We start from the raw sequence: 12209 nt of genomic DNA on the forward strand, positions 1-12209 counted from the left end.
GCATGTAGGTGCGGGAGTCAGTTTCTACAGATTTATTTCTATAGGTAGCTGGACAGATGTGTACTTCTGTGGTTGTGCTCTATGGATTTGTATTTGGGCTTCAGGAGTGGGTCTTTAATGGACCCATTGCAGCAGTGATAATGTGTGGGCCTAATTCCACACATAAAATTACAATAACTTGAATGAACAAAACACATGGAGCTGGTTACGAAAAATGGGAAGAGAGGCAGGAAAGAATCATGAAAAACTTGGTGAAATTTCTTCTTCTTCTTTTTTTTTTAATTGCCCTTTTTGACTATTTTTTGCTGCCAGGTCTAGCATCCTGTAACAAATAAAACCTGAACTTAGCATAATACATCTGTCAAAACAATAAATGTCTGTTTGGGTCTTGCAGTGAATATGAGCACGTGAGAGAGGGTGGGGGAGAGCAAGGGACAGAGGAAGAGAGGATGGAGGGAGCGAGGGGGTGGGGCCTCAGGCAGGAGCGGGGCCTCAGGGAAGGGGTGGGGCAAATTTCTGCACAAATTCTGCATGCGCAGTGATGCAAAATTCCCCCAGGAGTAGCAGGTGCCTTGTACCGTCCTCACTGCCGGAGACAGGATAGCAGGCTAGATGGACCTTTTGGTCTGATCTAGTGTGGCTGGGGCAGGGGATGTTCCCCATGCTCCAGCCCCCCCATCTCACCCTCTGCACCCTCTGTGACGCTGGCAGATGAAGTGAGCCCCGAGCCTCACTGAATGCTTACAAATGCATGGCTGAAGCTAGGCCGATTCACTTGGGTATTAGTGTGGATCTAAGTGATTGTGAGATGTAGAAGAGTAGTGGGGGTTTAAACATTCTGAAAACGAATGGGGTGTTACATGCCTTGCATTTACTTAGCTGTACCCCGTTATAATGTAACCGCAAACGTTTACATGGTGTACGTCCCTGTAACTGAATAACCCACCCAACGAGAGAGACGCCCTGTGGAATGGGTTGCCAACTTTCTAATTGCTGACATGAGGCTCCGCCCCTCCACTCTGCCTCTTCTCTGAGGCCCCGCCCCCACTTGCTCCTCTCCCCACCCCTTTCCTCATCTCTGGATAGTCTCCACCTCCCTCTCCCCCAGCTGGGCTCCCTGTGCTCCTGGGCTGGGACTGGAGCTGCTGCAGCCTGAAAAGGAACCTGCCTGCAGGTAGAAGGCAGCCCCAATGACCTGGTACCTCCCCCTGCCCTGCGGTCACCAGATGTTGAGTATTTGGTCAGTACATCTGAGCAGACACTGCCAGGTCCCCTTTTCGACCACACTTTCCAGTCGAAAACCGGACCCCTGGCAACCTTATGCAAATGAAGTACTTTAACAGGGCAGGGCTAATTTTAAAGCAAGTGGGCGCTGTGTGTGATGATCAGAGGTCAAAGCCTCTAGCTGCGTTCCTGTCTCTCCGTCCTCAAAGGAAGAGCCCACATGGGTGGTGACCCCGTCAGCTTGTTTTCCTGGTATGGATTCAGGGAAAGATCTTCATCTCTGGACTGTTTGGATTCTAACAGGGCGGAATAACCGAACGAGAAGGCGGAAATCCCCAGGGTTATTCTGGGCAGTCCTGAGAGACTTCTGTGCAACTAGCAGATTACTACTTCTCTGCTAGCGTTGGGAATTACAGACTGTCACTTCTGCCTATATTGAACCTGCTTTAGCCTCTCAGAAACTCCCCTTTCTTTTTCTTAGCTAATAAGCCTTTCGTTAGTTTACACTAGAATTGGCTACAGGTGTTGCCTTTGGGGGAAGATCTAGGCCAGGGGTTTTCAACCTTTTTACATTTGTTGCCCCCTAAAAAATTCAGAACGGTGGTGCGGCCCCCTTTGGAAATCTGGTCTCTTGGGACTAGGAGCAACCTGGATGTGGTGGTGGTTTTGGTGTCAGTGACCACTGATCACTAAATCCGACTTGCCTGGGGGCGAGACAGACTGGAGAGAGAATAGTCTGGGACTCTGCGGTGAGACTGCTGCCGTAATCCAAGTGTTCGCGTTTGTGGGTGTAAATCTAATTATAAACCACCCCACCCCTTTGGGGTGTTTGCCCTGTGTTCTGACAGGCTGGAGCCCGCCCTGAGGCGTGCAGCAGCCATACCCTCATCCTGCCACCTGCCTCACCTGCCCGCCCCCCTCTGCCATCCCCTAGGAGCCCCTTTTGCCATGTCTGGCCCTCCCAGGCCACAAGTGGGCTGACCTCCCTTCCCCCTAGTCCCACACCTTGCTTTGCCCATGGTGCCCGGGGAACTGTGAAGGTGGTTTCCCATTGTTCCAGTCTAGCCTGTTCCAGCGCACCTGGCCGGGGACGGGTGGGAGGGACAGAGGGGTGCCTGGCCCACATGAGGAGAGGAGTGTCACCCAGCCCCCTCCTCCTCCACCGCTGACTCCCCCATCCCATCCTGGGCTCCCTCCCATTCTCTTTTTCCCCAGCAAACTAACACCACTGGCAGCAACAACAGTGGTACCTACCAGGCTGGTCCAAATGGGGACTGGAGTCACCGACCGGGCGGGGCCCCAATCCAGTGCTGACCGGGGAAGGAGGGTGGACCCTGCGGGGCTCAGGACTCTGCTGTCCTGGATTTGCTCCATGCTCGTCAAATGATTTTTAGGTGTCTAAGCAGGGTCTGAATGAGCTCCCCGACATCTAGCGATGAGCTGGGGCCAAAGCCTTGAGGACCAGACCTTGTTTGCACAGAACACGCCCACTCTGCCTCCATGCGCTGTTAGAGAAAGTAAGCAGATTTTAATCAGATTTATTTATTTTATTTATCTCTGCTAAAGATAGTGTATAAAGCAGCGATTCTCAAATGCGGTCACCATGGCCGCATGTGGCCACCAGGGGCTTTTCTTGTGGCCACAGCCTCCTGGGGGGAAAAGCAGCCATCCCTCCCCCCTCCCTGTTGCTCCTGGATGTGCCAATTTGATGTTGGTTGCTGGGGCTGCCAGCAGGGGCTGGCCCCTGCCGCTGCCCCCCTCTGGAAACACCTGGGACACAACATTGGAGGAGAAGGCAACCTGTGAATTCCCCACTTTCCCAGGGGTGGTGGGGCTTGGGCTTCAGCCCTGGGATGGCGGGGTGGCAGGCTCTGGCCACGGGACTTCAAGTTCCTTCCGTGGGGCCCGTCCCCCAGGCTTCAGGCTCTGGCTCCCTGCTGCCTCCCCCACCTCTCATCGCCCCTATTCCCTGCTGCCTATCCATCCACCTCCCCATCCAGGGCTTAATTTGTCCCCAGGCTTGCTGAGGCTGAGTAAGTCTGCTGTGGAAAGTGATACCTGTACGTTTGTTAATATCACTTTTCACAGCAGCAGACTTACTAGCTAGCAATAATTAAATTACAATGATTTGGATGTGCATATTTATTTGTTTTTCCCAAAGTTAATTATTTTAGGGAAAATTGTCAGAGCGGCCACCAGCAGGAGTTGGTGGCCGCACTCTGAGGCCAGGAAAAAATTTGTCCTGGTACAAAGTATCAAACGTGTTTCTGATATCCGTGTTAAAGCACCAGAACTGATACCTCAAGGCTCGGGTTTGGGAATATCTTGCTGTATTATCTCCTGATTGTTCTAAATTTACATAGAAACTTTAAATGAGGCTTTAATTGGCATTTGTATATATTTTTTCTTTCATAGAATATCAGGGTTGGAAGGGAGCTCATCTAGTCCAACCCCCTGCTCAAAGCAGGACTAATCCCCAGACAGATTTTTGTCCCAGATCCCTAAATGGCCCCCTCAAGGATTGAACTCATAACCCTGGGTTTAGTAGGCCAATGCTCAAACCATTGAGCTATCCCTCCTGCATTTAACAATTTAACAAAAGCTATCCCTTCCCCTATATAACAATTAGATACAGAGCTCCTGTCGGCTAATTCCTAAGTTATTATCTGCAAAAGCTCCGAGAGTTTTCAGGTGCCTAAGTAGTCCCTGAAATCATGGTTAAAGTTTCCTCCCACCCCCGAAAATCTGAAATGACACCCCGGTGAGCCAGAAGTGCCCAGGGGGCTGCAGGAGGGCCGTGGGCTCTGGCAAAATGCAGCCCCCGTGTGACAGCGCAAAGCCCGTCTTGAGCCACATGCTGAGCACCAGGCCCCACAAGCCACAGCAGCAGTGCAGACGTACGGGTGGCAATACACCATATGCCAGGCCACCCGTACGTCTGCGCTGCTGCTGGCGGTGGTGTTGCCTTCAGAGCTGGGCGCCCGGCCAGCACACACTGGTATTAGGCTGCCCTGCCAGGGCTTAATTTGTGCCAGGGCTGAGCTCTGGCATCTCTTTCAGTACAAATTAAGCACTGGGGGTAGGCAGCAGGGCCCAGAGGTGATGGAGTAGGGAGCCTGTGGGGCCCATGGAGGGGTGATGGGGGGGGGGGGGCGAGTCAAAATACAAGTTCACCCTGGGCGCCGTTTTCCCTAAGGCCGACCCTGCTCCCCCCTGCTGTGGCACAATATTCCTGTGGAAGAATCTGCCCAGCCTGCCCTAGCTGTGAGGTTCCCCCACTATCCGCTGAAATCCCGGAGAGCCGGGGGGAGCCTCAAGAGACCGAGCGGCAGAGTCGCAACAGAGAGGCAGGTGGCAGCGGAAACTGATTGCGCAGGGCCATCGGCGGCAGGGCAGATGGTGGCATAGTGGTGACAGCAATGGAGGCGCTGCTCCACGTTCCCCTCCGGTGGGAGATGAAGTCACATGAACACACCTCTGACCTCTGGGTCTTCACTGACCCAGGGTAGCAACGGTGAGTGGGGTGTGGTGGTGGGGAAATGGGAGCGGGGTGTTAAAGGGGCATTTGTCTGACAGACTTTCACACTGCACAGTGAGAAACTGAGACAAAGGACGCTACCCAGATGACTCGGGGGCAGGGGATTTCTCGTGGTCAGATGTTTCAGTCATGAGTGTGGTGTTTTCCCAAATCAATGCCAGGTTCCTTTCCCCTTTGTATTAAAAGTTCCTTTTTTTTTTTTTTTTTGCTGCGCACTGACTCAGGGTGTTGGGACTCTGAGGTGCTCCTGGGGCTGGTGTGTAATTTCCCAGGTTACTGGGTGGGGGCTCGAGCCGGCTCTGCGCTGCGTTGTTAAGAGGGACCCCTGGATACGGAACCTGGCCCTTGTTGCTGCCGACCCCACCTGGCGGAAGGGTTCAGTTACCACAGGATACGCTGTGGTCACAGGCCGTTTAACCCCCCCCCAGCCCTTGACGGGTCTGACAGCTCCACGGTGAGAAGCAGCAGGTCACTCAGAGGCTGCCTGTGCGTGGAGGTCAAAGACTAAAGCAAACTGCTGGTGAGTCTGTATTTGTTTTGCCTTCCGCCTTGGTTACAGGAAATTGGTCATGGGGGGGCTAAAACCAATCAGTTTGGGGACTGTGGCAAAGTACCTTCTTCTCCTCAGCAGGCTCAGTCCTTTTTAGCCTTGGAGACACAGGCTTGGGCAAGGCAAATCCTTGCAGGTAGCACAGGGTTTGGCTATTCCTTTTCTCTGTCAGCCCCTTGTGCTTGTTTATCTTCCCTTCTGGGGACAGAGTGCAGCCTTCCTTGCAGGAAAGGTTCAGAGCCTTGCTGCTCTTAACTTCCTGGCAGCTTCCCTGGTTCTCTCACTCTCTCTTTCCCCCCCCCCCTTCCACGCCGGGGAGGGTTTAAAAAGGTCCCAAGCAGTTGGAGCCAGCTGAACCTAATTAGTTCCCTAGTAACCCCTTGCCCAGCTGAATCTTATTTCCCCATGGTTCTCTCTACTCAGTGGCTTGGGAGAGGCCTTTTTAACCCCCTGGGACTGATTACTACCCCCTTTGTAGCTGTTTGTCCTGAGTTTGCCACAGGACATTTTCTTTCCCTGTATTTGAAAACCCCTGTGCTTCCCCCCCATTGTAATCGGCTGCTGGGAATTCCCTAGCTCAGCAATTTAAATACCCAACAAGGAGTGACTGATATTCAGAGCAGGCTTCAGGAGGCCACGCTGCCTGTGCCGGTCCCCCATTTCCTGACCGCGACTCTCTCTGGGGTCTGTCTGCCGGGTCCTGCTGGGCTGCTCCAGTGAGTACGGCAGTGACTCGGGTTGCTTGTCTCAGACAGCGTCCGCCTGTCTCCCCGGTTGGGACGGGATCTGCCCCGTGGCTGAGCAGCGATGTCTGATCCAGGGCATGGACTGTCTTGACCTCTGATCATGGCCGAGAGGTGGAGGGAGGGGAATGGGGCGTGGGGGTGGGACGGTGGGCTCAGGAGGGGGCTGATACGCTCGGAATGGGACTGGCTGAGCCAGTACATCCATTAGGAGCTGTCAAATGGGACCGTCTTTTGCTCGTTGCTGACCCGGGACGAGGATGAAGTCGCTGGTTTGAGTTGCTCCCTGCTTGGGAGCTGGGAGATGTTGTTGGAGGACGGAGGGTGTAACTATGAAATCAATTCCGTAGGGCGTTGGGGGGTCGCTTTGCCAATCAGTGTCTGCGCTTCCCTTGCAGGGCAAATCTGAGACTCTGCAGCGTGTGATGTGCCCCGGCCTTTGTTCCCCAATTTTCCTGTTCCTTGTGTGGGGGGCTTGTTGGGGTGAGTATCTCACTTGCTAGCCCCTTCTGTCCTGTCCTGCCCTGTTTACAAACCACGGAGTCTCCCGAACTGTCTTGTAGCTCCCGAGCTCGGCGTTGGGGCCGACGCTCTAGTGCCCACCAGTGCGGGGAATGGTGTTTTTGAACACGAACAGGAAAAGAAGTTGATATTTGTTCAGCTCTCTAAAACCATTTCGATTAAGAAACCTCCTTTCCCCACACACTCTGCCCGTTCCGTCCCAGAGGGTCACGACTTGATGGTGATATTGAGCGTTTCACGGAAAGCCCAGCTCTTGCTGACTGGGGATTACAGAGGATTATGTGGTTCAAAACTAAGATTTCCGCCCTCACGTTTGTGGAGAAAAGCTTGGAAGCCCGAGTGGGCCGGGATGTGGATTTTTGTTGCCAAGAAAAACGTCAGTGGAAAAGTTTGGGGTTTTGCTGACATTTTTCCTCAGAATTTTGGGGCGTTTTCATTGAAACCCTGAAAATTAGAAAACTGAGAATATTTTTGCTTGTGACTCAAATTTGGGGGATTTTGGCTGCCCAAAACCATTCAGCCATTGGGGCCGGGGGGGACATGTGTTCATTTCAACCTCAGAAGCCATTTTTTGTTTGAAAACAACAATTCAGACCAAACTTTTGACCCGCTCTATTGCAATCTCGACCTGGTGCAGCCCGAGGGCTCGGAAGCCAGAAGGCCAATGAGCAGAACAGCCCGTGTATTATTAGTTACAGTTGCCTGATTTCTACACCAAGCTCATGGCTCTAGTGTTCAAACGTCTCCCCAGCCTTTCTGTTTCGGTGTCAGCCATGTCCATGCTAGGGGAGAGAGCATCACGGAGATCCTTTTCTTACCCCTCCACCAATTTGCCCCACTGCCATATAGGGGGATGGCTGGAGATCAAGCTCTGGAGCCTGTCGAGCCTTCGGCCTCTCTGCTGCTAAGCAAAGGGCCAGTTGGGAGGGTGGTTTTATTGGTGTGGGTGGCCGGTCCTGCTAGGAACTGGGCTGAGACAACCAACTCATCTCACATATGAGCCACTGACTGACCTAATGGCTGACGTGTGAAAGGCTCCATGTCCTGGTCCCTGAAGCATGTCAGTCCGTGTCCTCTTTCATCTCTTCCTGCCCCCAAGCTCCCATCCCATTTGGTACTAACCCCTAGGGTTACAGAGGCCCCAGAGCAGTGGGAGGCTGGGCAGTGGCTGGAATCTCTGTCCCTGACTCTGTTTCCCTTTCAGGGCTCATCACAGCTGAGTCGCCCATCACTGCTCAGTTCGGGAGGGACGTCACCCTGAGCTGCCTCTTCCCGTCTCAGCCCAGGATGAACCTCCAGCACCTGACCATCACCTGGCAGAAGGAGCAGGTGGGGGCAGAGATCCTGGTGGTTTATAGTCACTATTACGGGAGGGAGCAGCTGGCGAGACAGGACGAGGCTTATACGAACCGGACCTGGCTGGATCCAGAGGGGCTGGCTCGGGGGAACGCGTCCCTGATGCTGAGGGGTGTCCGCACGCAGGATGAGGGCATCTATCGCTGCCACGTCACCTCGGAGCAGGGCACAACTTCGGAGACGAGGCAGGTTACAGTGATGGGTACGGCTCATTCAACCTGAGGTTTCTCCTAACGCTCCATTGCCTTTCGATATCCGATCAGCTGAGGGAGGCTGGGCTGGAAGCTGGTTTATTCGGAGATAATCTCCCACCTAACGCCAGCGGGCAGCAGTACGGGAGAGGTCAGTGCCTGGCACTGTGGGTATAATCAGCGCTGACACCAGATGCTGTGACATAGGTTTACAGGCTCCACCAGCTGCCTGGAGAAGATAAGGTTGACTCAGACCCATGGGGCCACGTAGCCCGGTAGCCCGTTTCCAAGCGTGGCCAGCTGCTGAGAGGCAGAGGCAAGGGTAACTCTAGTGCACAGTGATAGACTAACGTGGACACGGCATCTTAGCATCGAAATGTGGGGCTGGAAGGGACCTCGAGAGGTCTCCTGTCAGGAGCAGAGATTCAAAGATCTCCGACCTACAGCTGATTCCCCAAAGCAGGAGGGTTTGCAGCCCTCGACCACGACTCTGGATTCTCTGCGCCATAGCAATGTCCAATCGTTTCTTCAATCTTTCTGTGCTCCTGGCCTCAGTGATATCTGTGGGAAGGAGTTCCATCGGTTAGGCTTGTACTGTGGTGGGAGAAGTATTGCCTAGAATCAGCCTTTACTGCTTTACCAACTCCATTTAGGGGTCTGGGGCTCAAAGCAATGTGCCATAGAGGGCTGAAGGATGGCAGAGATTGGTAGTTATCCACATATTCGGAAATGTGTCCTTCCAGGCTGGCCACCGGCACTCCAGACTCTACAGTTCAGACTGGGGTGGGGGGTGCGGTAGAACTAGAGGCACAAATTGGGTTCTGTCTCTTAAGCAAAGTAAGCTGTCATGGGCTAAGAGGGAAGGTTCTCTGATGGTTGGTAACTGGTTAAAAGACAAGTATCCGGGGATAGCCGTGTTAGGCTGTATCCACAAAAACAACGAGGAGTCTGGTGGTACCTTAAAGACTAACAGATTTATTTGGGCATAAGCTTTTGTGGTTAAAAACCACTTCAGACTCCATGTGTTTTTTACCCAGGAAAGCTTATGCCCAAATAAATCTGTTAGTCTTTAAGGTACCACCAGACTCCTCATTCTTTTGTTCAAAGACAGGAAACAAAGGTAGGAATAAATGGTCAGTTTTCAGAATGGAGAGAGGTAAATAGCGGGGTCCCCCAGGGATCTGTACTGGGACTTGTGCTGTTCAATATATTCAGAAATGATCTAGAAAAAGGGGTAAACAGTGAGGTGGCAACATTTGCAGATGATACAAAATTCTTCAAGATAGTTAAGTCCTAAGCAGACTGCGAAAAGTTAGAAAGGGGTCTCACAAAACTGGGTTACTGGGCAAGAAAGTGGCAGATGAAATTCATTTGTTGATAAATGCAAAGTAATGCACATTGGAAAACATAATCCCAACTATACATACAAAGTGATGGGGTCTAAATTAGCTGTTACCACTCAAGAAAGAGATCTTGGAGTCACTGCGGATAGTTCTCTGAAAACATCCACTCACTGTGCAACAGCAGTCAAAAAAGCAAACAGAATGTTGGGAATCATTAAGAAAGGGATAGATAATAAGATAGAAAATATCATGTTGCTTCTGTAGAAATCCATGGTACACCCACATCTTGAATACTGAGTGCGGATGTGGTCGCCCCATCTCAAAAAAGATATATTGGAATTGGAAAAGGTTCAGAAAAGGGCAACAGAAATTATTAGAGGTATGGAACTGCTGCCATATGAAGAGAGATTAATAAGACTGGGACTGTTCAACTTGGAAAAGAGACAACCAAGGGGGGATATGATAGAGGTCTATAAACTCATGACAGGTATGGAGAAAATAAATAAGGAAGTGTTATTTACTCCTTCCCATAACACAAGAACTAGGGGTCACCCAAGGAAATTAATAGGCAGCAGGTTTAAAACAAACAGAAGGAAGTATTTCCTCACACAACGCACAGTCAACCTGTGGAACCCATTGCCAGAGGATGTTGTGAAGGCCAAAACTATAACAGGGTTCAGAAAAGAACTAGATGAGTTCCTGGAGGATAGGTCCATCAATGGCTATTAGCCAGGATAGGCAGGAATGGTGTCCTTAGCCTCTGTTTGCCAGAAGCGGGGGATGGCAACAGGGGATGGATCACTTGATGATTCCCTGTTCTGTTCATTCCCACTGGGGCACCTGGCACTGGCCACTGTCGGAAGACAGAATACTGGGCTAGATGGACCTTTGGTCTGACCCATTTTAGACGTTTTATGTTCTTAAATATCAGTGGGAAGAAAATGAAGTTAATGTTGGAAACAAAACTGAAACCCCCAGGACAAGATTCTCCAGCATAGCCCCATTGATTCCAATGGCGCTATGGCCAATTGGGGCCAGATCCCCATCTGGTGTCAAAACATCTTCTGCAGAAGGAAACCAGTATTCCTATAAATGGTAACTGGCTCTGGCTGGTAAGACCAAGGTGAGGAGAGTGTTTGTGTGTGGGGTGGACACTGTGGCCATCCCGAGTGGATCTGATCTCAGACAAACGGTAGGCGATGTCCCTCCTCAAAGCTGGCTCAAACCCCAAACTTCATGTCTTAACCTCAAACTGCAAAACTTAACCTCTTGTGCTGTGTTGCTAGGCAGCTGTTACCTGGCTGTTCCACCCCAGAGGCGGCTGCATCTCTGCACTGGGGGAGCAATTCCTGTGTTTGGAGCCTGTCAAGCAACTGGAGGTGAAAAACTCCAGAGACATGGGAAGTGTTTTTCCTTTCAGCACCCTACAGTGAGCCTCATCTGACCCTTGACCCCACATTTCGGCTGGGCCACACCCTCTTGACCTTCAGCTCGGGGGGCGGGTACCCCCGGGCAAGCGTGGAGTGGAGGGACGGGATGGGAATCAACCTGACAGAGCTCAGCAGTACCACAGAGTCCGTGGACATCCGGGGCCTTTACACCCTGTGCAGCGAGCTGGCCGTGCCTGTGGGGCAGAGCACCAACCTCACCGTGCTCCTGGTGACAGCGCCCGGGCGGGAGACCCCCGTGCAGCACATCACAGTGGCAGCAGGACCCGGTGAGTGGGGGAAGGAGGATGGGAATTGTCCAGCTGGTGCAGGGCTCTGCCCCACAGCGGGATGTGGGCAGGGGATTAGCGGCTGAGCAGAGTTATTTAACCCATTGTCTCCCTCCAGTGGCAGAGTGGGGTATTGCTTCGCGGTAGCCCCAGGTTTGGGCTTCTCCACAACAGCCCGGGCGGGAGGGCGACACGCTGAGCCTGCGGAGCTCGCTCCGGCTCTTGGGCCCTGTTCACAGGAAGCTCTGGGCTCTCTCTTGCAGGACAGAGATGTAGCCACGTCTGGCTGCTGGTGGCCTGTCTGGGCGCCGTGACCCTGTCTGTGATACTGGCTGTGTGGATCCTTGGCCCTCCCGGCCGTGGGACTTGTGGACGCTGCTCAGAGAGTCGCTTCGCCGGGACGAAGGATGTGGAGCATCCTTCACCCCAGAGCCAGCCGGGCCCTAGCACCTGCCCAGCCCTGGGTACACCCACCACTGGCCTCAGGGCTGATCTCCCGGTGGCTCCCTCGCCTTCACGCCAAGGCTCTGTAGCCAGGAGCTAGGGGTCTCTAGAATCGATGGCCACACTTTATAGCAAGGACAGTGCAGTTCTATGGGCAGCACAGAGCCACTGCACCAGGGCTTGCTCTTGTCCCTGACCCCTGCGATGGGAGATCCCCCTGCGAGGCGGTTACTGACCCATGTCAGTACAATGGGGCTCATACACTACAGCCCCCACTGGGGGCAACCTAACCCCGCTCACGCAGGGCAGTTCTTTGTCCCCCTCTAATCACTGCCCCACATCAGAGTGATTAGTGAGACCCCTGCGGGGCTAGGGCCAGAGCCTCAAAGGTATTTATAGAACCCCGGACATGTGGGGCTGGGAGGGCAGCCAGTCCAGCCCCCCGCACTGAGGCGGGACCAAGTAACCCTAGAGCAGCCCTGACAGGGGTTTGTCCAGCCTGGGCTTAGAAACCTCCAGTGGCGGGGATCCCACAACCTGCCTTAGGCCTGGTCTACACTTCGGGGTTAGGTCGAATTTAG

At 53.0% G+C, this 12209-nt stretch overlaps 1 protein-coding gene across 1 annotated transcript; it reads left to right on the forward strand.

Annotated features, from left to right (window-relative positions):
• The first annotated feature begins 6856 nt into the window (after positions 1-6856).
• Positions 6857-12209, forward strand: LOC112123253 (CD276 antigen-like). The gene is made up of 4 exons (XM_029913114.1): positions 6857-6953; positions 7782-8135; positions 10888-11184; positions 11448-12209. The coding sequence occupies exons 1-4, from the start codon at positions 6857-6859 to the stop codon at positions 11726-11728; spliced, it is 1029 nt and encodes a 342-aa protein (XP_029768974.1). The 3' UTR covers positions 11729-12209.

This window comes from Terrapene carolina, unplaced genomic scaffold (assembly GCF_002925995.2).
Source record: "Terrapene carolina triunguis isolate 2854851 unplaced genomic scaffold, T_m_triunguis-2.0 Scaffold461, whole genome shotgun sequence".
Taxonomy (NCBI): domain Eukaryota; kingdom Metazoa; phylum Chordata; order Testudines; family Emydidae; genus Terrapene; species Terrapene triunguis.

Excerpts from the sequence above, each read along its gene's own strand:
- LOC112123253 (XM_029913114.1), top strand. The coding sequence starts at position 6,857 with ATGTGGTTCAAAACTAAGATTTCCGCCCTCACGTTTGTGGAGAAAAGC. Across the intron at positions 6,954-7,781 it reads TTTTTGTTGCCAAGAAAAAC|GGCTCATCACAGCTGAGTCG; the intron begins GTCAGTGGAAAA and ends TTTCCCTTTCAG. Across the intron at positions 11,185-11,447 it reads CACAGTGGCAGCAGGACCCG|GACAGAGATGTAGCCACGTC; the intron begins GTGAGTGGGGGA and ends TCTCTCTTGCAG.